We start from the raw sequence: 22,702 nt of genomic DNA on the forward strand, positions 1-22,702 counted from the left end.
ACTAAGGTCTTTCACAACTTCTGAGGCAATGGCCTCACAGTCAGTGCTTTAACTGTCGTGGTATAACAGAAACAAAGACCACATCTTAAGGCATCCATACAGAGAAGCTAAGCTTAGGTTGTACAAACAATTTGTAATACACAAGTAAGTCAGAGGTCCATGAAGGAAATCTCTGCAATGCAAATGCTCTGAACAAGATTCTGTATGTTCTGAAATTAGGACCATCCTGCTATTTATGTACTATATACCCAAAATGAATCTTAGTTTAAATATCAAGACAAACACTTCATCTCCGAAAGAAACCAAATAAAAACCAGATGTGACTGTTTGGATCATCTCAAGCTTTTTGTTTGAAATTTTAAGATTTCTCAAAAGGAAAAAGTCCAAAACTGTTGCACATACTCAGTTCATAATTACCTATTTTAACAGCATGATGGTACAGAGGAGAAGAAAGAAAGAAAAGACGACAAGCTGATGCTAATGCTACATAGCACGTTCCCACTGCCAAAAGCACGAGTATATGCTGAAGCGACTATTCATTGGCAAGGAGTTGAAATATGGCCCATAAGTACATAATTATAAAAACATAATTAGGCATGACAGAAATAACAGCTTTTTATAGACTTTTTGTTATATAAAACAGTATTAGGATATTTCTTACTGTGAGTGTGCAAGGATTCTGATGAAATTGATTGGAAGAAGTTGTATACTCTCTGATTCTGCAGAAAAGCTTGCGATGTATTTGAAAATAGCTGCCTGAAATTTAAGTGAGAGTTTGTTAAACTGTAAAATACAATACCATTTAAGAGCAAAGTACACAGTTCTTTTGAAGTCCAAACACTTGAACTTAAGAATGTTCAGCATACACAATCTCAAATGCTACTTTTGAACTTTGTTGTTCAGTACTAGCGTACAGCAAGTATAAGAAACTGGTATGATGAATTTTTTTTTTTAATTTTAAATGGCTTTGAGCCATCCCAATTCAAGCATTTTAGCCACCTGTAACATTTAATCAAAGAGGAGTTTGGACTGAATCAAAAAATCACTGGACTTTATATATTTTTAACATTTAATTTCCCTAAACAATGCAACTGTTCCTTAAATACACTTATTTGGTTAAATACAAAGTTGAATTCACCTATAAGCCACTATTTGCGTTTCATAATTATCTCCAAGAGCGAAGGGTGGGATTCTCAATACTGCCCTGCACTAGTTTGAGTCTGTTCCCAGGAGGTCAGTAACAACTTCTACTAGCTTCAGATACAAAAATAGGCCGAGAATGAATGGTTTTCACATCCCGCACCAAGTTTTCAGTTATTGCTTGCCAGGAAGCACTATTCAGTTCTATTTTTTTGGAGGCAGGGCAGGTGAGAGCAATTTTGGGCAACTGGACACATACTTAAGAGCCCCAAAGAAACATGTATTTATGCTAAACTGATACTGTCAGAAAACTAAATTTGTATACAGTAATGTTATTATCACACGATTATTCACACAGCATTCCAGTATAGTCACAACTTAGCTTGCAAACTGTAATTATATTTCCATACTACAACACGGTTGGATATGTTTAAAGGTTATCCTCAAACTCATCTCTTGGGTTTTTAATTACTCTGCAGCGAGGCTTCAAAACCTTTCTGTATTACAGATATGTTCTCTTCAGTCAACCTCTATTTAACAAGTTTATTAATTTAAAACCAAAATGCTTATTAGCCAAAAATTGTTCACATAGATTTAGTTTTTGGCTTGACAACCAGGCCAATAAAGACAGAAAAATAATATTACAGATCAAAATAAAAGAAAATTGGGGAAGTTGAGGCAGACAGCAGCTCCATATCTTCTATAGCTAAACTATTAAGACAAAACCCAAGGTTTTGATACGCTTGGACCTGCAGTATATTCTGAGCAGGAGCTTGAAAAGCTGCGTCTGACTCTTCAACAAGTACCCCAGCTCAAGAGACACTACCTAACCTGATGAATAATTTAAGTTGTTTTGAACAAGACTGAACAACCCTGACAGGAAAGAACAAACGTAACAAGATACCTGTAACAAACAAAAAGAACAGGGAGGCCCACCCTAATCCACATTGCTCTTCCGAGTTACAGGATTTGACCAACATGTCCCACATCCCAGCAAGCACCCTCATCGCTACGTAGTAGGTTATGAGGTATTGGCCATTTTCTTACAAATGTGTGAGCGACATTTAATTTTATATACGTGCTTCACTATTACTGTTTATTCTTTTCCAAATTCTGTTATGTCTCTCACTCTATCCTGTCATAAAATTAGAACATAAGTGCTCTGAGTTACTGTTTCTAATATTTCTAAATATACCCTTGTCTAACAGAGGTAAGACCCTCACTGAAGTGCCAATCTTTGCTATATAATGCTGCTCAGGAAAAACATTTTCATAATTGTAATCCATTAAATTTTAATAAGAGTCTCAATTTCAAGGGAAAAAAAAAAAAAAAAGAGTTAAGGGTATCTATTTCATCACTGCCTTCCCATTTTCTTTACAAACCATGTTTAGGCAGCAGAATTTCCACTGTCCCTGTTATGTCATCCAGTTTAATTCAATCACTTTTCAGGTGACGCACTTTAAGTTATTTGCTAAAATATTAAAATATTTACCTGATTATTGGCTCAAGATCAGCATGCCTTCGTTCTTCCCTCTTCTGAAACCCCTGATTTAGTGCTCTTAAAATAGTCTTGTCAAATGCTTCAGAAGACAGTTCCTTTGGGAGCTGAGAAAAAGGTTAATGTTAAAAAATGAGTAGTTAGTTGACATTTTAAAGGCTATATTTATATTTGTTCACCATCAGTCTTTATATCTTTTCATATCACCAAGAAACCCTACTGTTCCAGTTTGAGTAAGTTAATTTACAGACTAAAGGTACAAATCATCGTAACTTAGTTTTGCTACAGAAACACTTTGATATAAGGCCTCATATCAAATTCAAGTGTAAAACCATTTAAAGCTCTACTTGGAAGAACTACGTTCAGAAATTTACCAATGCTATGTTCTTTTCCAGAGAAATTTACAGCCTTTTTTGATTTATTTCTTTAAATCTTTCACACACAGAAAGGTGGTCTGAAAACAACATTAAAAAAATTACCAGGGATGACTGAATGCACTCTACTCAGTATCATTGGTTCGCTAGATTAAATTATTTCAAAGAAACAGGAGAAGAAAGGAGACTGCTTCAGTTATATAAAACAACAGACTGGGCAATATTGAGATTAATCAATAGCAATTCCTTCTCCAGTTGCTATTAACACTGAAGCTTCTTATGAAAATTCATTATAACTGTTTCCAATGCTACTATTACAAAGTGAGGTCTTCTGATGTTCTAGTTCAGAAGGCAAAATTCTTGCATCTAGAGAGCATGTCTATTTTAAATGAAAAATATTCCCTAGAACAAAGATTTTTCATATTTACCACTTCCAAAATAATGTACTTAAGTACATGAAAGCTGATCAAATTCATTAACTTATATTAAAAAAAACTTTTAATTTTGTGGCAATTAAAAATAAACTGCCATAGCAAAAATGCTTCTTCCTAAAGTTAAAAGCTATCGCTAATCTGGTTAACATCTGTCATCAGCTATGATCAACAGCACTAAGCAATTTACACTACAGCAGCATCCTCCTTTTGCATATCTGGCATACACCCAATCCAGAGTGCCAGCTGGATATTACATCCTGCTAGTGGTACAACAGCAATGCACTAAGTAATTCTTTCACTGAATGAACTGCTAGTAATAGAGAGACGCTATGTCTAATGTAAATAATTGCTCAGTAACATACGTTAAAGGAACTTCTGGAATCCAGACAGATAGGTGCTGTTACAGTATTAGATTAGTACAGTGCTATAGCACCTGAAGCGTATTAGATGTAAAATGAGAAATAAGTGCTGAAAGCAGCTGTTCTTAACTGACCCCTTTGGCTTTACTATGCACTATTGAGGAACTCTGACCGAAGAATTAGCCAGTATTAACCAAAAGGTACCAAAAAGTTACTGCAGAGGCATGGAGATGAGCAAACCTCCTGTCCTGGTGTTTTGTATTTAAATTTGTCTCTGGAAACAGACACAACTTTTTTTTTTCTTTAAAAACTTCATTAAAAGGAACTAAATTCCTTCTGTAGCTAAAGATTTAGTTATTCAAGCCCAAGATTAGGTGTCTAACTTAACTTCAGGTAATGAGACAGCCTTGTTACTTACAAGCTTATTAATTCTACCACATATTTGGGTAATTTCCAACACACAAAGAACATTTTATGCTTATCACCAAAGAAAAAGTGTTCTTTATATTTAAAGCATCCAAGTTATCCCATTTGCTACCTTAGTTTTTCCCACCAATGCTTCTATTCTGAAACAATTTTTACAGTTATCTTACTTCTATCACCCATAACCTTGGAATTTCCTATCATGTATTTTGACCATTCTTTTCTGTCCCTAGGAAATAGAGCGTACTACTTAACAATGCCATGCAAGACTGGAAATAAGAATAACAAAAAGCCAAAATGCAAGTGCATATGAACTGGACAGCATGCGTACTTCTACGGTGCTTTTTAAAGCAAGGTCTAAGTTTTATTCTGCTCTAACAGTTCTCTCTTTCTTCTCTACTTATGGTTACCAAACCAACACAAACCAAATATGTTTTTCAGCTGTGCACATTCTCCACAGAACACCTCAGTCAGCTCACAGCAGCCTGTGGTTGTTTTCCTCTTGTGCTGCCATCTTCATTATATCTAGACTCTGCTGGAGCAGTCAAGCCAGCACATGGAACACTCCACATCTGAAGAGCTGCTGTCAAACTGGACAGCTCTGCAACATTTTGAACATGCACTTGAACGCTCATCCCAGAGCTGCATGGGATCCTGTACGACAGTCCTACTTTTAAAGTTCTCTTCAGGAACAGATGCATGCACCCTATATGGTGTGCAACACCCCATCCACAACCAGACATGCCATCCATAATTCAAATCCTCACAAATCAAGGTCTGGGAACTCTTGGAACTAGATACTCCAACTAGATTAAAGCAGCAGTGAATACTCTCTGCTTATTTCTACAGCTCTGGAAAACATAATGTTGATAATTGAAACGGTGCACAAGACAATGACCTTTGTACAGTAACTGACTTTCCACTTGCAATTAACACTGCAGTTGAGAACAGCAGATGCTATCAAAACATGCCCAAAACAGATCTGTCATTAACGCCCTGAACAGTGAGGAATTTAAATACAGAATTTTCCAGAATAGGTGAAACCCAAAATACTAGACACTGGCAATGAAAAACACAGTTCGAGGGTCTACAGATGGTCTCACGGAGTCTACATGTGGCCTACGCACACAAATGCATTCCCTGCTTGGGGCCGGGGACGAGAACAACTTAGAGAACTTTTACTTTTATTACGCATGCACACGCATGCACAAATAGTTGCCAGATTTTCCTCAAATTTAACTCCTTGCAACAGTGAATAGGCTTGTCTTTGTTCTACTGAAGAATACAACATTAAGAACTATTATGCTTATGATTCTGCCTCATTAATTAAAACCAACAAATGACACTCTCTAAGGTCATTCTATGAGGGACACCAATAAACAAATGAGCAGTGCTTGTACCTATACATTAACTCCGTAGGGAATACTAAAAACTCATCTGGTAGTTTTATGGTAGTTCAATTAAAACTATAAGTGCAATTTCAGATGAGACAAATGATCTCCTCCTGGGAAACTCCCCAAACATTCTGTTGAGCTTCTTCATGTGTCAGGCTGATCCACCACAATATAGATGGTTTAAACGGTTAATACAATTGTGGAAAGTACAAAAATCTGGTAGCACACTTTTACTTCTGTAATTACACCCCAGAAATCACAGCTCTCATAGACTACATCTGAAATTGTAAACCTGATGTGTAAACACTACTTTTATATTTCAATACTTACTTTTAGCAGGAATTCCTGAAGCTCCTGGTGTGTTTTTGTTACACATGTTACCGAAAGATCGGACCAGATTACCTAGTAAGGAAGGAAAAGAGAATGAGGAAAGTTTGTTTTTCCAAATATTATATCAGTTAGCTGATCTTAACATTTCCATAAATCTGACGATCTCAGTGTAAGAGTTAACACTTGCAGATAAGTAAACACCAGGCAAAACAGGGGTAACGGTGTACCTTTTCAAAGACTTGTGGTTAAAGGAAGTATGAACAAATTCAGGTGAATGCAATGAAGTCCCTGAAGATTACTGACTTATTAACTCAGAAAGAAGCCAGGCAGAAGGCTCTGTAATTACAGGGCTTGTATCAAACAGACATCATTAACTGCAAAAACCAGGTACCAGAAAAAAGGACTGTAGGTCAGATATAGTGGATTAAGCTCTCGCTGCCATTATCATGAGTCAAAACAAAAAGGAAAAAAAAAAAACCTATCTTTGTTTATATTACCTATAAAATAATTTTATCTGCCTCAGGCTTGAATCTTACATAGAATCATAGAATCATAGAATTGTTGAGGTTGGAAGGGACCTTTAAGATCATCGAGTCCAACCTTTAGCCTACCCTGACAAGAGCCACTTCTAAACCATGTCCCTCAGTGCCCCATCTACCCTTTTTTTAAACACCTCCAGAGATGGTGAATCCACCACCTCCCTGGGCAGCCTATTCCAATGTTTAATAACCCTTTCAGTGAAAAAATGTCTCCTAATATCTAATCTAAACCTCCCCTGACGTAACTTGAACCCGTTTCCCCTCGTCCTATCACTTGTCACCAGGGAGAAGAGGTCAGCCCCCATCTCTCTACAACCTCCTTTCAGGTAGTTGTAGAGAGTGATAAGGTCTCCCCTCAGCCTCCTCTTCTCCAGGCTAAACAACCCCAGCTCCCTCAGTCGTTCTTCATAAGGTTTGTCCTCCAGGCCCCTCACCAGCTTTGTAGCCCTTCTCTGGACACGCTCCAACACCTCAATGTCCCTCTTGTAGCGAGGGGCCCAAAACTGAACGCAGTACTCGAGGTGGGGCCTCACCAGTGCCAAGTACAGGGGGATGATCACTTCCCTAGTCCGGCTCACCACACTGTTCCTGATACAGGCTAGGATGCTGTTGGCCTTCTTGGCCACCTGGGCACACTGCTGGCTCATATTCAGCCGGCTGGCAACCAACACTCCCAAGTCCTTTTCTGTCGAGCTGCTTTCAAGCCATTCTGCCCCAATCCTGTAGCACTGCATGGGGTTGTTGTGACCCAAGTGCAGGACCCGGCACTTGGCCTTGTTGAACCTCATACCATTGGTCTCAGCCCATCGGTCCAGCCTGTCCAGATCCCTCTGCGGAGCCAACCTACCCTCAAGCAGATCAACACGCCCGCCCAGCTTAGTGTCATCTGCGAACTTACTGAGGGTGCATTCAATCCCTTCATCCAGATCATTGATAAAGATATTAAAGAGAACCGGCCCCAGCACCAAGCCCTGAGGGACACCACTTGTGACCGGACACCAACTGGATTTAACTCCATTTACCACCACTCTCTGGGCACGGCCATCCAGCCAGTTTTTTACCCAGCAAAGAGTACACCTGTCATATGGTCATATAGACCTGATATATATGACCTGTCAACATGGTCATATAGAAGTTGTTGTAGGGTACAATTCACAAAAAGTATCGCAAGTTACTGAAGAAGTTTCTCAAGAATCAGAGAGCATTTTGGTATATGCTTGTATAAAGTTTCAGCAGCTTACCGTTCTGACACAACATGCAAGTAATAAAACAGCACCTTCACATGCATATTTTGAGAAAAAAAAAGAAGTAAGCTTGGTTAGATGAGTGCTGCCTGACTTTAAGCCCACTTCTGGTCTTAAGATTCCCATTACGTGCATGGGAAGATTCTGTGTAATGGGAGTGGAGATGGCAATTATAAACATTCATTTACTCCCAAGAGTCAATAGAATAACGTCAACGATCAACTACCTTCAACTTAATCCCCAGAAATGCCTACTACTCTTCGTGCCCCAGTTGGGAAGCCATGACTGTAATTGCTGTTATAACCTTAAAAAAGCAGTGTCTGGCAAGCACAAAATAATCTGCAGTGAGGAGCATAGTATATACCTGCACAGATGAGGAGAGGAAACTCTTTCCTAAAAGAACTGAGGTGGAGGAGTTTCAAGCTTACTCAAATACTTCCCAGAATATCTCCACATTCCCCCTTTAACAAAGAAATTCAAAACCACTGTCAAATCTGTCTACATGCTGAATTTTTAAAATAATTTTATTACTTTAAATATTAATAATCCATATGGGCATTCCATACAAACCTCTCCTACCTACTATTGTATTTTACCTAGTACTCAGTTCACAGACTATTCGGACAAAAGATCTATGACAAGGTTGAAATACTTGGGCGAGTTAACCTTTAAGACTTCGAATGCCAAATTCTACTTTACTGTCCTCACCGAAAGAAGGGTGTGGAATTTTTTTACAAATTTCACCTTCAGACATGATCAACAATAAGGTATCTGTTGCCACTACTTTACTTCAAAACCAAAAATGGTATACACATCAATTTAACTCTAATTTTAAGCTTCTAGTAATAACAGAAAAGAAAAAAACCCTGTAATTCACATCTATTTAGGGACTACAATATCAAATTTGGGGATCAACACATCAGTTTTCAGCTTAAAATGTTAGTTTTTTTAGGTTTGCCTCTTCAAAGAGCTGCCATTACTCATGTAACATGGCTAGTTATAATGTTTGATCTAAAACATTCTTTTGTTTTGGGAAAAAAAAAAAAAGGTTAAATGTAACTCCATGTTCAAATCTAGTATACTACCAGACTCACATCTACTGGCCAAACGACTCAATGTTAGTCAGTCCCTGCTAAGAAAATTACTACTTTGACTCAAGTAGAACATCACCACCAATGGCCTTAGCAGCTATTATTTAACACCTACAGCCTTTAATACCAGACCTCAATACCAAAAGTTTCTCTTCCAAAGTAGTAAGAAGCAGTGTTTCAGGTTTTGATTAAAACTGACTCACATAATTGTTCTAAATGTTGCCTCTGGCTATTACAATACATGAAGACTATACTACTTAGGCCTTCAAGTTTGTTGACATTTTTTAGCTTGTTTGTTTTTACCTTAACAAATAAACTCCAAAGCAAACAAACAAACCAACCCCCAGTCTTGTCAAAAACCACAGGAGCCATCCTGTTATGCTAAACATTCATGAAAGAGACCTAAGATGACCATATGACTCGAAGCAATACAAAGCTGCAGAGACAAGAACTGCACTCCTATGCAACTTCAACAATCAACTAGTTTTAGAATTCTTTGTAATGCTTACCTCAAATTAGCAAAAGGCAAGTTTCCTGAAGTGATGTCACACACCTGGCTACAGCTGGTGTTTTACACCTTCCCACCTTATGTCCACAATTACATAAAACACCTAATCTGCACACAGAATCCAAGGTAACTACAGGATAATTCCAAGAATCTCTGAAGACCCCATGTAATTCAAAACTGCCTTCCGAGCAGGTATTTGAAACAAGCTGTATCTACAATACATAGATATGGTGAAGACAATTACTTTAATATTCTGGAGGTTTATTTACTTACTTTGAACGTGTACTCCAAATGTTTATCAGCCCTTTTTCTTGGTACTCCTTTCAGGGTTATCTTCTCAATGTGTACAGCTGAAAGAAAAATACCTTATTGTACATGCCAAAATTACAGTCTGAAAGTCTGTCTACTTACCTAGGCACTCTGAGAACCACTTTATGCTATTTACTGACTCATACAACCCCACTCTTTCTCAGATGCTATTTTACTATAACAAACTGCAGGGGGCAGGTGGAGCATTGTTCTCTACTAAGTATTTCTCTGGCCTGACCACAGCCCCTTCATTGCAGATCATGGGAATCTGTGCATTACCCAAGAGTTTATTTAGACTGAAAGTCACATAAATACCACAATATAACCGCTATAAGTGAAAAGACAATGAAAGGAAATCAAATTGCATCTTTACTCCAAGAAGTAACAAGCGCTGATAAAAGCCAGTGAAAGTGCCTTCCACATCCACGTTTCTGAAACATCAAGTAGTAATGAGAGCAAACTAAGGCAGAACCACCACATTTCTGAAAGGCACTTAGGTGGAAGGAAACACTTGGGGAATGCCTGAAGGAGACAGAAATTAGTGTTAGCAAACAGAAAATGAAGAGGAGAGGTAGAAAGCTATTACAATTGTACTGTATCATTAGATTGAACTGAAAAGGAAGGGGGGTACTTTGAAGTACTTGCTACTTTAACATTCCTTCCCCATAGTCTACTGTATTCAGGAATAGGCAAGTTCTGGCTGTGACTTGGTAAGAAGCAGCACCCTATGGCTATCAGGGTCCAGAAGTTTTCTGGAGGACATGTAACATTGTTCAGGTAATACTTGATATAAAAATTCCTCATGTAGCCGAGATGGGCTTTTCACTTTTCCTGCTACGCTGGCCAAAGAATTCAACAGAATTTTAGTCCTTTACAAGCATGAGCACATCTTTACATGTAAAAAATTGTATTTGAAGAAGAGTTTGACCAGCCCTACACCATCAATGCTTCCTTTCAATGCTTTTAAAACTTTTTCTTTTATGAGGGGAGGTGAAAGGAGGGTGATGTTACCAGGTAACATTTTCCTTTCAATTTTTAACTGCATGTTTACAGGGGATATACTGGGAACTAGGCATAAAAATAAAAACAAACAAAAAAATTCAAAAATCAACCTCCTACAAGTGTATGCTACAAAGCTTATTCTTGGAGATTAGGTAATTGCCATTTCATCTAACTTAGCATCTTTAATGAATTTTGTTAAAGTTACAATTAAAGTATCAGCCCGATCAAACATGCCTGTTCTAAGAGAACTAAATATTAGTAATTTCCTTAAAGGAATAATAAGCCTGCATATAAGTCTAGCGATAGTGTTAAAGCTTCCAAATCTTTTAATAGAAAGACTGACAAATACTGAGTGTGCTGGTGTACGCTGGCTGTAACCCTCTACCTGGGAGCTAGAGCACTAGATGATGGCTTCATTTTTATCAGTTAATGAAGATTAATTATTACAAAGCAAAGAAATCTGAGATGCACTAATGATGCCAGACAATAACATACATCTATATCCTGCAAAAAGCCAAATGTTTGGTGACCTTAATTTTTACCATTCTGGTATAGATAAAAGCACTGATAGAAAAAGGCCTATGGCATAACATGAGTTTTGGTGCAGTAAAGTTTCCTAATGGCCAATGTTAAAATTGATACCATCAGCTGAATTGATATTCATAAGTTAATTAAAAAGTTGATTCCCATGACTGGAACTGAGAATAGTGGTTTAAATTGCATTTCACTATATGCATATATTTAGCGTACATGATTCTGGAAACTAACACCATTAACATTCACAGACAAGCTTCTTTTCTAACAACATTGTGTTTATTTTAATCTATGGAATGTTCTCAGTGATAAATATATATATGTCCTCAAGTATAAAGAAATTTTATTATACAATGCAGCACTTTCAGCTTCCTTAACTTCTTTTTGCTGCTGTTGCATGCTTCATCATAGTAAGTGATATGTCAGGTAATGACAGTGTTATTGCTGCATAGGTTTAGTTCCACAGTTTCAACAGACTGCTTTAAAATTCTGTTTCCACAATCATGTTTTAAATATTCTAAATTGCTAGACAAAGAAGAAATGTTTGAATACACAAGCCAATGAGGTGTATTACATCTCCACAATTATTGTGGACACAACACATGCATTCAGGACAATTCAGTCAAGCATGTATACGTACATGCCACTGTTTACATTGTAAATATAAATAGAGATTTCTAAAAATCATATTCATCACAGCTGAGAATACAAAACCCCCATGTTTTATTACCAGTGCTATTTCTAACCCAGTAAGGAGATTTCTGTAGTGGGGACCCCCTTTCTATCACATACCTATATAGCAAATATCACAAAATGATTCTGATCCTTCACTGTAGTCTCTAACTATGATAAAAGAATGCTGCGAAGTATTTAAGCTCTTCGCTAGATGCAATTGTACAACTTTTCTGTGCTTCTGTTACTTAATTCAAGTGTTGCTAAAGAAAGTCTCCCTTTTGTGTTTCTAATTTGTGAATATGAACACTTCGAAGTCTGTAAAAGGATTTGAAATAGGTTTGTTGTCTGTAATCTGCTATAATCTTTCTCTGTGTTTTTTTGCAAGGAATTAAAACTCTCAAATTGCCTGTCTTCAAAGTGTAATTAAATCTCCACAGAAGAGACAAAGGGACATTTATGAGGACAAAGGGAATAGCAATGGTTTTCCCAGATTGCCAGCTCTTCACTATCTGCAGGATAGCATAGACTAATTTTGAGTAGACAAGAGATTCGCTAATCTTGTTGGAGAATAAAGGGTAAAAATAAATCTGTGTTCAATAATGCTCATTTCTTCAAAGAGAAGAAACTGTGCTGGCAATTGCTCAGAAGAATTCTGTTTACGCTCTGAAGCCTTGTTCTCATTCTCCCCAACAGAGCCAAAAGAATACTTACTTCTAGGGAAAGCCTTCCACTTCTCCAAACTACCACTTCTATAAAACCTCCTAATATGTGCTTTTTCTTTCTTTGTTTGTTTTTTAAGATTAATCAAATACAACTGAATCAAGTAGCAAAAGCCATCCACTGTTTCACAGTATCTTCATGCTTAGTTTTGCTTCAAAAATATGAATGCCATTAATACAATTGCATTAATTTTTCTTGTTTTCTCCTAAATCCCACCTCCTTTTTCAAGAGGAACCCCATTTGCAATCAATTTTGGTGCATGCAGTCACTAGCAGTTAGCAGCTAACAAGAAGGGCAACTTGTTATAATAAAGAAAAGACCAAGTAGGCAGCAGAGAAGCTATTATACTTACCAACCAATGCGGTTGCTCATTCGGATGAACAGCGAGACAGATGCAAGATTTCTACAATTCCAGTCAGAGTTTAGCATTCAAAAAAGCCTTAAAACGTTCCTCAAAAGAAACCTCAGACAACATACCTTCTCGCTGAGGTCTATGGGAAGCCATTGGTAGTCCATCATGAGGTGCTGTGGTTCGTTCTAGCAAACTGGTCTCATTACTTGACATGCAGTCACTATGGGAAAAGTCATTCTAAAACGAGAAGGAAAAAAACAGAAGTGTCTTAATAGAATGTATTATTATCAAAGCTTGTTCTAAGCAGCAAAAATTACCAAAAAAAAAGTTCCTTATTTGGCATCCTACAGGAGAAAAACCTGAAGCTCTTACAGTGTCAAAAAGGTGGTCATTAGCCAAGTCAGTTCTTACTTTTTTATTTATTTATTAAATGTCAACTATAACCTGTAATGTTTCACTGACCTTATTTTAAAAACAAAACAGGGCGGGGGACAGATCCACGTGCCTTTAGGCTATCTCAAGCTGGACAATTCAAGATCATTAGCTCAGAACTTCAGTGCTAACTTACTGTTAGTATGAACTCTTTTAATTACTAACCTGCAAAGTCATCTACTCACTATGCTCTACATATATTCCCCTCAATTATTCATGCCCTGTATCTTCAGCCTGCCACCTCTTCTATACAGGAAATCATGAACAACTGTTTGGACAGTCTATCAGGACATATGGTCCTAACAGCTAAACCCATGCACCTCTTACTAATATTAACTAAACATTCAGAATGCAAACTAACACCCTCTCTTCCTCATAGAGAACAGGACAGACTGAAAGCTCATCTCCCCCAACAATTGCAGACTTCAAGATTATATGGCAAGAATTACTACTCATTTAATACAGTACATAAGGAGGGACAGAACAAGAAGTTGAGGTGCTTGAGTGTACCAGAAGAAAAGCAACGAAGCTGGTTAAAGGTCTCGAGAACAAGTCCCATGAAAAGCAGTTGAGGGAACTGGGGTTATTTAGTCTGGAAAAAAGGAGGCTGAGGTGAGACCTTGTCGCTCTCTACAACCACCTGAAAGGAGGTTGTAGTGAGGTGGGTGTCAGTTACTTCTCCCAAGTAACAAGCGACAGGACACGAGGAAATGGCCTCAAGTTGCACCAGGGGAGTTTTAGGATGGGTATTAGGACAAATTTCTTCACCCAAAGGGTTGTCAAGCATTGGAACAGGCTGCCCAGGGAACTGGTGGAGTCCCCATCCCTGGAGGTATTCAAAAGACCTGTAGATGTGGTGCTTAGGGACATGGTTTAGTGGTGGACTTCGCAGCATTAGGTTTATGGTTGGACTCAATGATCTAAAAGGTCTTTTCCAATCTAAACAATTCTATGAAATCATACAAGACAGAAGACGTACAAATAAGTAAGAGAAGAAAGAACAAACCAGGCTAACAATGATGAACTACAGAAAAGTATTAGATGAGCATGGACTACAAGTGGCTTCTCTAGGGAATCATGAGCCTACATAATTTTTCCCAAATTAAGATAATACATTAATGTATCAACCTACATGTTATCCAATGACCAGGTCTTGTTAAATAAAACCAACTGACCAACCAAGGTAAAATTCAGAAATGTTTTAAAATGTCCAATTACTTCAGATGCAACTGGTTTTGTCAGTTGACCAGTTTAATTCCATGTTTCAAGGAAATGACACATTGCCTTAAAAAGATACATCCACAAAGAACTAGGAAATACTGGAAGTTACTAGCGAGTTTCTGGATTAATCTATTTTAAGCGAGGCTCCTCTATCTGTAACTAGTAGTGTAACATATGAGCTTAGCAAGTACCACCAATATGCCACCAATATGCAAATACCACATTGATGGTAGTGGCAGGAGCTCAGAGGGAAAGAGAAGGTAGCTCTCTGTTTAGACAGAACAAATCAACCAAATACCGTTTTTCATTTAGCACTGGAAGCTAAAACAGAGGGTAGGTTTCTTGGGAAAGCTTTCAAAAGAAGCAAGTTAAATAGAGGACATTCAATGCAATGCAGATATTTAGCAAATGGTCTGCATGAAAACTACAAGGTAAATAGGTATCTATCTTAGTAGTAGCTCTATAAAACAAATAGAATTCCTGGGAGAAATGTATACTTTCCAGAGTAGATGTATGTTGAAAGTTCAAAGCCTGTTCCTCTCATTAAGGATGAAGAACATTGCTCTACCGAAATACCTTCATAAAAGATGGATAAAGAAAAAACTTAAATCTTCAGACGGTTTTCTTATTTTTAAATATGGGACACATAAGATTCTGGGAATAAGTGACAGAATATACGTGAGAATTTTTGTCCCTGAAGGACTTGTGCAACATAATGGGACAAAGACTAATTACCTTGTTTGGTACAGAGGACCCCAAGACTGTCATGATAGGCAGAACAGAATGAGGAAGCACAGAGGTGTCAAAAGACATTGGAATCCCCTTGCACTTTGTAACTTCTTCAATGAACAACTTCAGATTTGACAGACGTACCAACTAAAGCTTGCTTCATCTTACTAAACCACCTTTACATCACCTACAGTGTGGGTACAAACTGTGGCAATTCCAAACCATACACTCAACTCATTTAGGACCAAGTAAGTATACAGGCATCAAGCTGGCACTAAGCATACTGTTTATCTAACTTTCATCAGTCACATCGACAGCAGTACACAATTAGCAAGTGAATATCTATGTGCCTTTAGACTGCAATACAGATGGTCTGAGGAGCTGAATGACATTTCAGCTGTTTCATCTAAGTCAGTGTACGGTTTGTATTCTACACTAAGCATCAGTAATTTCAGGTTTCAAAGCAATCAGACTTAAAATATAGAGCATGCTTTGTTTCCTCAGGATAAAACCCATACCAGCCCCTAGTCAGTCAGTAAACAACCTCAGCAAACGTAACTGATCAAAACAGTATTTTATGCTTCAAACATCTAATAAATTATGAGCGCAATGTCAGACTTGGAATAAGAAAGGAAAATAGCTGTGTATCAACGAGATTGCATTTTAACAGCTTTAGCAAATTTGCAAGTTTAGTTTAATTAAAATAAAAAAATCACAAGCATTCTCCTCAAGACTCCCATTAATACTGTTTTGTTAGACATTTCATAACAACTGTGGACATAACCAAACCCAAGTACTTCACTTTTTAAGTGTTAAGTCCTGGTCATGCATTATTCACCAAACTGCTGGCATTTGAGCATTAAAGTTATTCGGTTAGAACTGTGATTCATTTAAGACTGTCCATAAAAAGCACTACTACTATGATTAACTGGCTGTATCCAAACTATGTAAGCTAGCAAGTTTAGCACATATTTTGGTATGAGTGAATGTCTTCCTGACATGAAATCAAACAACTGAAGCAAGATTTTTAGTGATCAATGTCAGTTCTCTGGGAGAAGTAAGGTCTTCCTTAAACTATGGCCACACGCTTTGCCAAAAGCAACTTTGATACCTTTCTTCCACACCACATAAAGAAGATGACAGACATTTGGATTAACTCTGACAGGGGCTCTCAAACTATTCAATTTGCTTTACTTTTCTAAGATGTCTTTTTCCACCTCTGAAAACACGACTGTAAGAGCTGAAGGCAGTGCTTCATTCATTTTAAGGAACAAGCTGAGACTTCCACCTAATCGATTACCTTTTTTTAAAAATCAAAAACGGATCTAAACCCAATCAAATTTAAAGTCAGACCTTCTAATGCATTCAAGGTCAGGCTTTTTGTTTTGATTAATGGAAAAATAAGTTACAGTCTGTTCTAAAAAACAATTGCTAGTTAAGAAGTCAAAGAAATCGTGAGCAGTTTTTAGAAGAGAGGTGTGGAAATGAGATTTACTTCAAAGATGTATTCTGCTCAGCTCATGCCAAAGCAGCATTAAATATTGCTGCTACACCTCCTAGTACTAGAAAACTGCTTCTCACCTAGCACATACATCATCTTTGTAACAGTGTTCAAATATTTTTGCAGATAATTATTCTACAATGGTTACTTTTCAATCCATGGCAGCGTTCTATACCAGGCGAACTACATCCACATTTGAATTGCAAAATATTACATGGTTCAAACCTGTATTTAAACAAGTAAGTCCTCATACTGATGATTTTATAAATCATCATAATTGTAAAAAAAGTTCATAAGTTATTCACTTGAAAAATTCTTCACCTAGAAAGTTAAACCGGTAGTATGTACTGCATGTATTCTGTGAATAATGGCTTTCACAATACCTAATGGAACACAGGAGGTAGACAGTAGGGTAATCCAGGGCAGTCATAAGCTTTACCTTACTGCTTGCAAGGGTTGTTTCTGTGCCAGCTCCAGATCCTATCTTAAGCTGCATTGCAACTCTTCACATTTGGTGTTAGCTGCTTTGACAGTCCTACATCAAACACTCACAAGTAACTAAAATACAAGTCGCAGTGTCAGAGTGGACAACTCCAGCATACAAGTGACAGGAGCTCCTGTCAATGGTCATACGGTGTAGTGCTAATTGTGCTAGTCATTTCCTGTTAATGAATAAAATGTATTCACGTAACACACACCAAGCGTAAGGTTAATTCTTGCATAAGCCTTTGTCACTGTAAGGCTTTCACATGCAAGGATTCACTGCAGCTCATAGTGCTGCTGCTAATGATTAAAATACAGTGAAGCAAGAAATGTGGGCGGCCTCAAACCAGTTGCCAGATAATTAATTTGATAATCACACAGATCTTTGTGACGGGCTAGAGGATTAACTACATTTCTCCTTGAAAGTGAAATGAGCTAAGAGAGCGCTCTAAAAATTGTCTGCTCTCACAATCTAGACCACAGTTTTGTATCCAAGACACCCTTCCTCACATGGTTGAGAGCAAGTACCATATTAAAAAAAAACACCTATCACTTGAGATGTTTCCTGGGACTGCAAAGACAAGCACCAAATGCCTGAAGTGGAGAGACATCCTGCTTGGAAGGATGTTGCTCTGTATAACTAGCGTATGTGAGCTGAGCAAATCTCAGCTAGTCTACACATGACAGATGTCCAAACTCTGTCTTCTATTAACGTAGATGGCTGATCAAAAAATGTCATGCTGGTATTGGTTTGGCAATATGTAATGAAATCTGTTATTGGATAGCCTACTAATCATCATGAGCAAGTGACTGATGCACATAAGTCTTCCGATGTTTGCATTGCACTTTCATAAAAGAAAGTGCATTCACGCATCAGCTCTGATGAGCACTAACAAGGGAAACCTGCTTAGAGCAGCTGGACAGCTCGATTAGTTCTACATGCCCAAATATGAAAGCTTATTTTTCTGCAAGACTTCAGTAAATGTGCTGTTAGGGACAGCACAGTTAGCCTTGCATGCTGTGCAGATGTAAACTGGCACAGCTCATTCATTCACATACAAGTGGGAACTGGCGAACAAAACCAGATGAAAGAAGGCATCTTGGAAGAACCAAGGTCTAACTCATGACCACAAGTTATCAACTACAGCATCTGTACCTTAGAGAAATCTGAGTGATGTCAGAATAATCACTTATAGATGTGGTGCCAGTAACAAGACCAAAGCCATAATTTGCTTAAAACAATCCTTACAAGCTACGACCCTTACTGTTTCACAACTGTGATACACAGATACATAGCTATGTAGCTAGGTTAGCACAAAGGCTAAACATCACCTCTTAAGAAGCAACAATCAGCAGAAACCACACGTGTACTTACATGCTGCTGAACCCTCTCTTGATGACAACAGCAGCAAAGAGGAAGCCTGGTACTCAAGACTGTGTGCAGTTCTATCTGCACCCTATCACCTAATTCTTACTGTTGGTTGGATGTAGGGATAGAACATTCACACCATCTTATACTTAAATGGAAATCCAGCACATGCTGGATCACTCTCAGAATCCACATTCACAAATGCAAACATACAGGGCTGCAATGCTTTAAAATCTGTTTAATGTTGACAACTGTTGATGCAACAGATCTTCTATGCAAAAAATCCACTACTGTCTTGGACAAGCTGCCAGCCAAATGCAAGATCAAGACTGAAGACAATTATCCAACTGACATTGCTGCTAAATTATGCTTCAGTTTGCAAGTTTTTGACTATGCAATGGCACTGTCTGATTGATTTGAGATGCAGACAGCTGACAAGACTAAGAACAGAATTGGCCTCAAGATCTAAGACCACAAAGATCTACCAAATGATCTTTCTTTTGGCCACAGCCACCAAACAACTTAAATGCTTCCCTGTTAGCTTATCTTTTCACAGGCAGAATCAACCTCCGGCCCAGTAATGCTTATTCCACATAGAATCACAGGCTGGAGAAATGGGCTGACGGGAACCTCATGAATTTCAACAAGGAGAAGCACAGTCTTGTACCTGGGGAGGAACAACTACAGGTACCACACAAGCTGGGGTCTAACCAGCTAGAATGCAACTTTGCACAAAGGACCTATACATATAAAAATGTATATATATACATCTGAAGAGAGGGTGCAAAGCGGATGGAGCCAGACTTTTTTCAGTGACGACCAGTGACAGGACCAGAGGCAGTGGGCACAAACAGAAACACAGGAGATTCCCTCTGAACATCAGGAAACACTTCTTCATTGTGAGGGTGACCAAGCACTGGCACAGGTTGCCCAGAGAGGCTGTGGAAGTTCTCAGTCCTCCAACATCCTTGGAGACAGTTAAAGGCCATCTGGACATGGTCCTGGGTAACCAGCTGTAGGTGGTCCCACTTAAGGGCAAAGGTGGTGGATAAGATGACCTCCAGAAGTCCCAGCCAACCTCAGTCACTTTGTGGTTCTGTGACCAGACATAAAATCCCATAACATGCCAAATAAAAACCTGACTGGCTGAACATATGGTTCAAATGGATAATGCGCAACTGCCCCATTAACTCATATCTAGTAAGCTGGACTGCACAGAGTATGTACAGTTGCCCAAGAGTACTTTAAGGCATATTTGTTTAGTGAAACTATTTTAAGAGTTCACCTGTAAGTGGCAGCAACAAAACACTATAAGGGAGTCAGCAACCTTTTGAAAAAAGCATCAGCTGATTCAGGGAGGAAAAGCACACCATACAACACCTTCAGCAATCACTTACTGACTGACTTGTAGCACTGTGAAATCATGACAATTTTGAGACAAAGGGCATACCAACCCTTTATGCAGCATTACCAATTTCAGCTATCAAGGCCTGCGACAATCACACTTGAAGTACTAGGTGTATCAACTACAGCAATGATTTACAGTGCTGGGGGAATACCGCACATTGTGTTTGCTAGGAACACAGCACGTTCTTTCTCTAAGTCTCATCTGCACCAGAGCTTTTAACTGGACTAAAACCACAGTTTCAGTCCAACCTAGCTAGCCTGTGAGAAAGTAGAAAACTTGAAGCTAAAGCCAACAATGCAACAGTTCTGCTGTGACTGCATTGCCAGTTAGTTGCTCATCCAACACCTTTGTGTAACTTCAGTACTTTTACAATTGTCTGTTGAGTGAATAAGAAGAAAATTACTTGAATGTATTAGTTCAGACTGGTATTAAAATTATTCTTACAACAGCCTAGAGCAATGGGAAGATTTAAAAAACATTCGACCCTTAAGAATGGTTCACTGAAGTACAATTAGTACTGAGAACAGATAATGCCTTCATTACTACTTTTAACTACCAGCAGAGGGTAATATGTCATTTTTTCCAATTCTTGAACTCAAGAGGTCTAAGCAGTTTGGTTAAAAGTTTTCTTTCATGTATGGAAGTTCTGAATAACAGAAAATCTCTCTGTCATGTTCTTATCTCACTCTTCCAAGGCATTAAATCTCCTTTCACTATTAAAAGTATTTTTTACTTTCTTCTCCCAAAAAGGACAAGATTAAGAGGTTGAGGAAAGGCAAGAAGCGCAAGAAGCTCAGGAAGGAATGCAGTTTCCGGCCAGATCTCTGAGATTGTCCGCTGCAAGGTTCAGTCTCTGGAAGTATAAACCCTTAGACTTGGGGTATACTACAGAAATTCACCAAGTCTTGAAGGAAAATCAGACATTTAGTATTAACGGAGTTAATTGAGAATCAACTGTAGTCTTTTCTAGGGTAGCTATGGCTAGACACTGATATTGGCAAATAAATGAAGTGACAGAGATTTAAGTAGACAGAATCCTACATTTTCAGTGGTTTCATATATACAGCCATCTTGCTGCTGCTGTCTGCATGCTTTTCTGCAGCTCTTTAGAAAGAGCTGGGAGTCCTTGGTACTCCAAGCCCAGTGAGATCCTACAGCTTAACAAACGTAATCTAAGTGCAAGCATTACAAAGTCATGGGTATATTTTCAATGCTGTCAGTGTTCATTTAATATGTTGGAAAATAAACTGGCATGAAAATCAGCAAGAGGCAGATTAACCCCAGTATAAAGGGACTGGGTGATGCTACAAACTTCTCTTGTCCTAACACCTCATATTTAGAGACAAACGACTAAAACAACTGAGAGCAGTGAAAGTTTTTACTCAGCAATTTCCTAGAGCATTAGCATGCACATTTAGACAGAAGCCTTTCATTTTAGGCATTGTCTTTTATCTAGTTGTGACTTCCTTTCCAGAAGACTTCCAGTAATGTTTCTGGAAATCCTTAACTCCTGTTTGGAGTCAGAGAAATTCCTGCTCAGAGACAAGGCTGACTGAGGGAGCCGGAATACTTTTTATCTCAGTGTGCAAAACCCGTAAAACATTTGTATTTTCCTGGAGCATACCACCATTTAAAAGATCTTAGGCAAGAGTAAAATGACATTTTTTATCTTTCTGTCTCTTGTTTAAATCAGACTCTGAAAACACACTTTTCCTTATACTCAACTCTATGACACTAAAAAGAATACACTGCAGCTTCAAAATGGGATTGCCTGTATTTTTGTTCCTACAGACAGAGCTCTTAAGATTCTAAAATTAAGTTCTACTACCTTGTTGTGCTGCCAGTCACTGAAGATCAATTGTAAAATCACTATTCTAATTTGCAGACAAAATATTCTATAAATAGAAGACTACTAAGAAAAATACTCTGTAAATAGAAACTTTCCCTTTGTTTGCAAGTAGAGATTTTTTTCTGTAAAGAATCCTCCAGCCAGCAATTATAATACTATTCAGCAAACCATTACCTCCAGGAGATTGCTTATTTCAACAGAACCTTAGTTCTATTACTGTCAAGTATGCCTGATTAAATGTTCCAGTGTCTAACGTAAGCCACATTTATTATGTTAGCACATATTCAGACCTCCTTCACTGTTTCAGCATTCTGATCTCAGATCTTGGATAGGACTGACTTTATTGTTTATCGTGTTCTAACAGCTTTGATACTGATTAACTTATTCAACAAATATAATCAACAGAAGAATTAAGCTATGTGTTCTGTTACTTAAATCAATACATATAGTGGTATCGACAGATTCTTTGCACATTAATGCTTGTTTTATGACTACAGATGCAAATGCTGCTGATTTATTTCAACTTTAGATTCAAAGTTCATATTCTGCACAGCTTAATGTACCAATGACTTTTTTCCAAAAGATTCATTAAAAATTATGCCTTCATTTTAAAATCTGCAAATAGTATCATGTTTCTACCTTAAGTAAAAAAAAAAAAAGGATTTCAGAATACTTTCTTAAAGAAACAAAGTTTATGCAATTATAAAGCAATCCTTCCTCTGCCCATCCCACTCCAACAGTCTCCTACAAACTTTTGAATTCATCAGCCATTTCCAGCTATATT

General features: G+C 38.0%; 1 protein-coding gene across 7 annotated transcripts in view; it reads right to left on the bottom strand.

Moving 5' to 3' along the window:
- ZCCHC2 (zinc finger CCHC-type containing 2) overlaps positions 1-22,702 on the bottom strand; it is a 49,348-nt gene that overhangs the window by 21,872 nt on the left and 4,774 nt on the right. For all 7 annotated transcript variants that reach the window (XM_074576109.1, XM_074576114.1, XM_074576113.1 and 4 more), the window contains exons 2-6: positions 13,052-13,163; positions 9,608-9,684; positions 5,953-6,024; positions 2,633-2,745; positions 662-756 (exon numbers count right to left, since the gene is read on the bottom strand). In XM_074576109.1, the coding sequence (XP_074432210.1) occupies positions 662-756; positions 2,633-2,745; positions 5,953-6,024; positions 9,608-9,684; positions 13,052-13,163 (469 nt within the window). The remainder of the gene's footprint in view (positions 1-661; positions 757-2,632; positions 2,746-5,952; positions 6,025-9,607; positions 9,685-13,051; positions 13,164-22,702) is intronic.

This window comes from Larus michahellis, chromosome 2 (genome assembly GCF_964199755.1).
Source record: "Larus michahellis chromosome 2, bLarMic1.1, whole genome shotgun sequence".
NCBI classification, from domain to species: Eukaryota; Metazoa; Chordata; class Aves; order Charadriiformes; family Laridae; genus Larus; species Larus michahellis.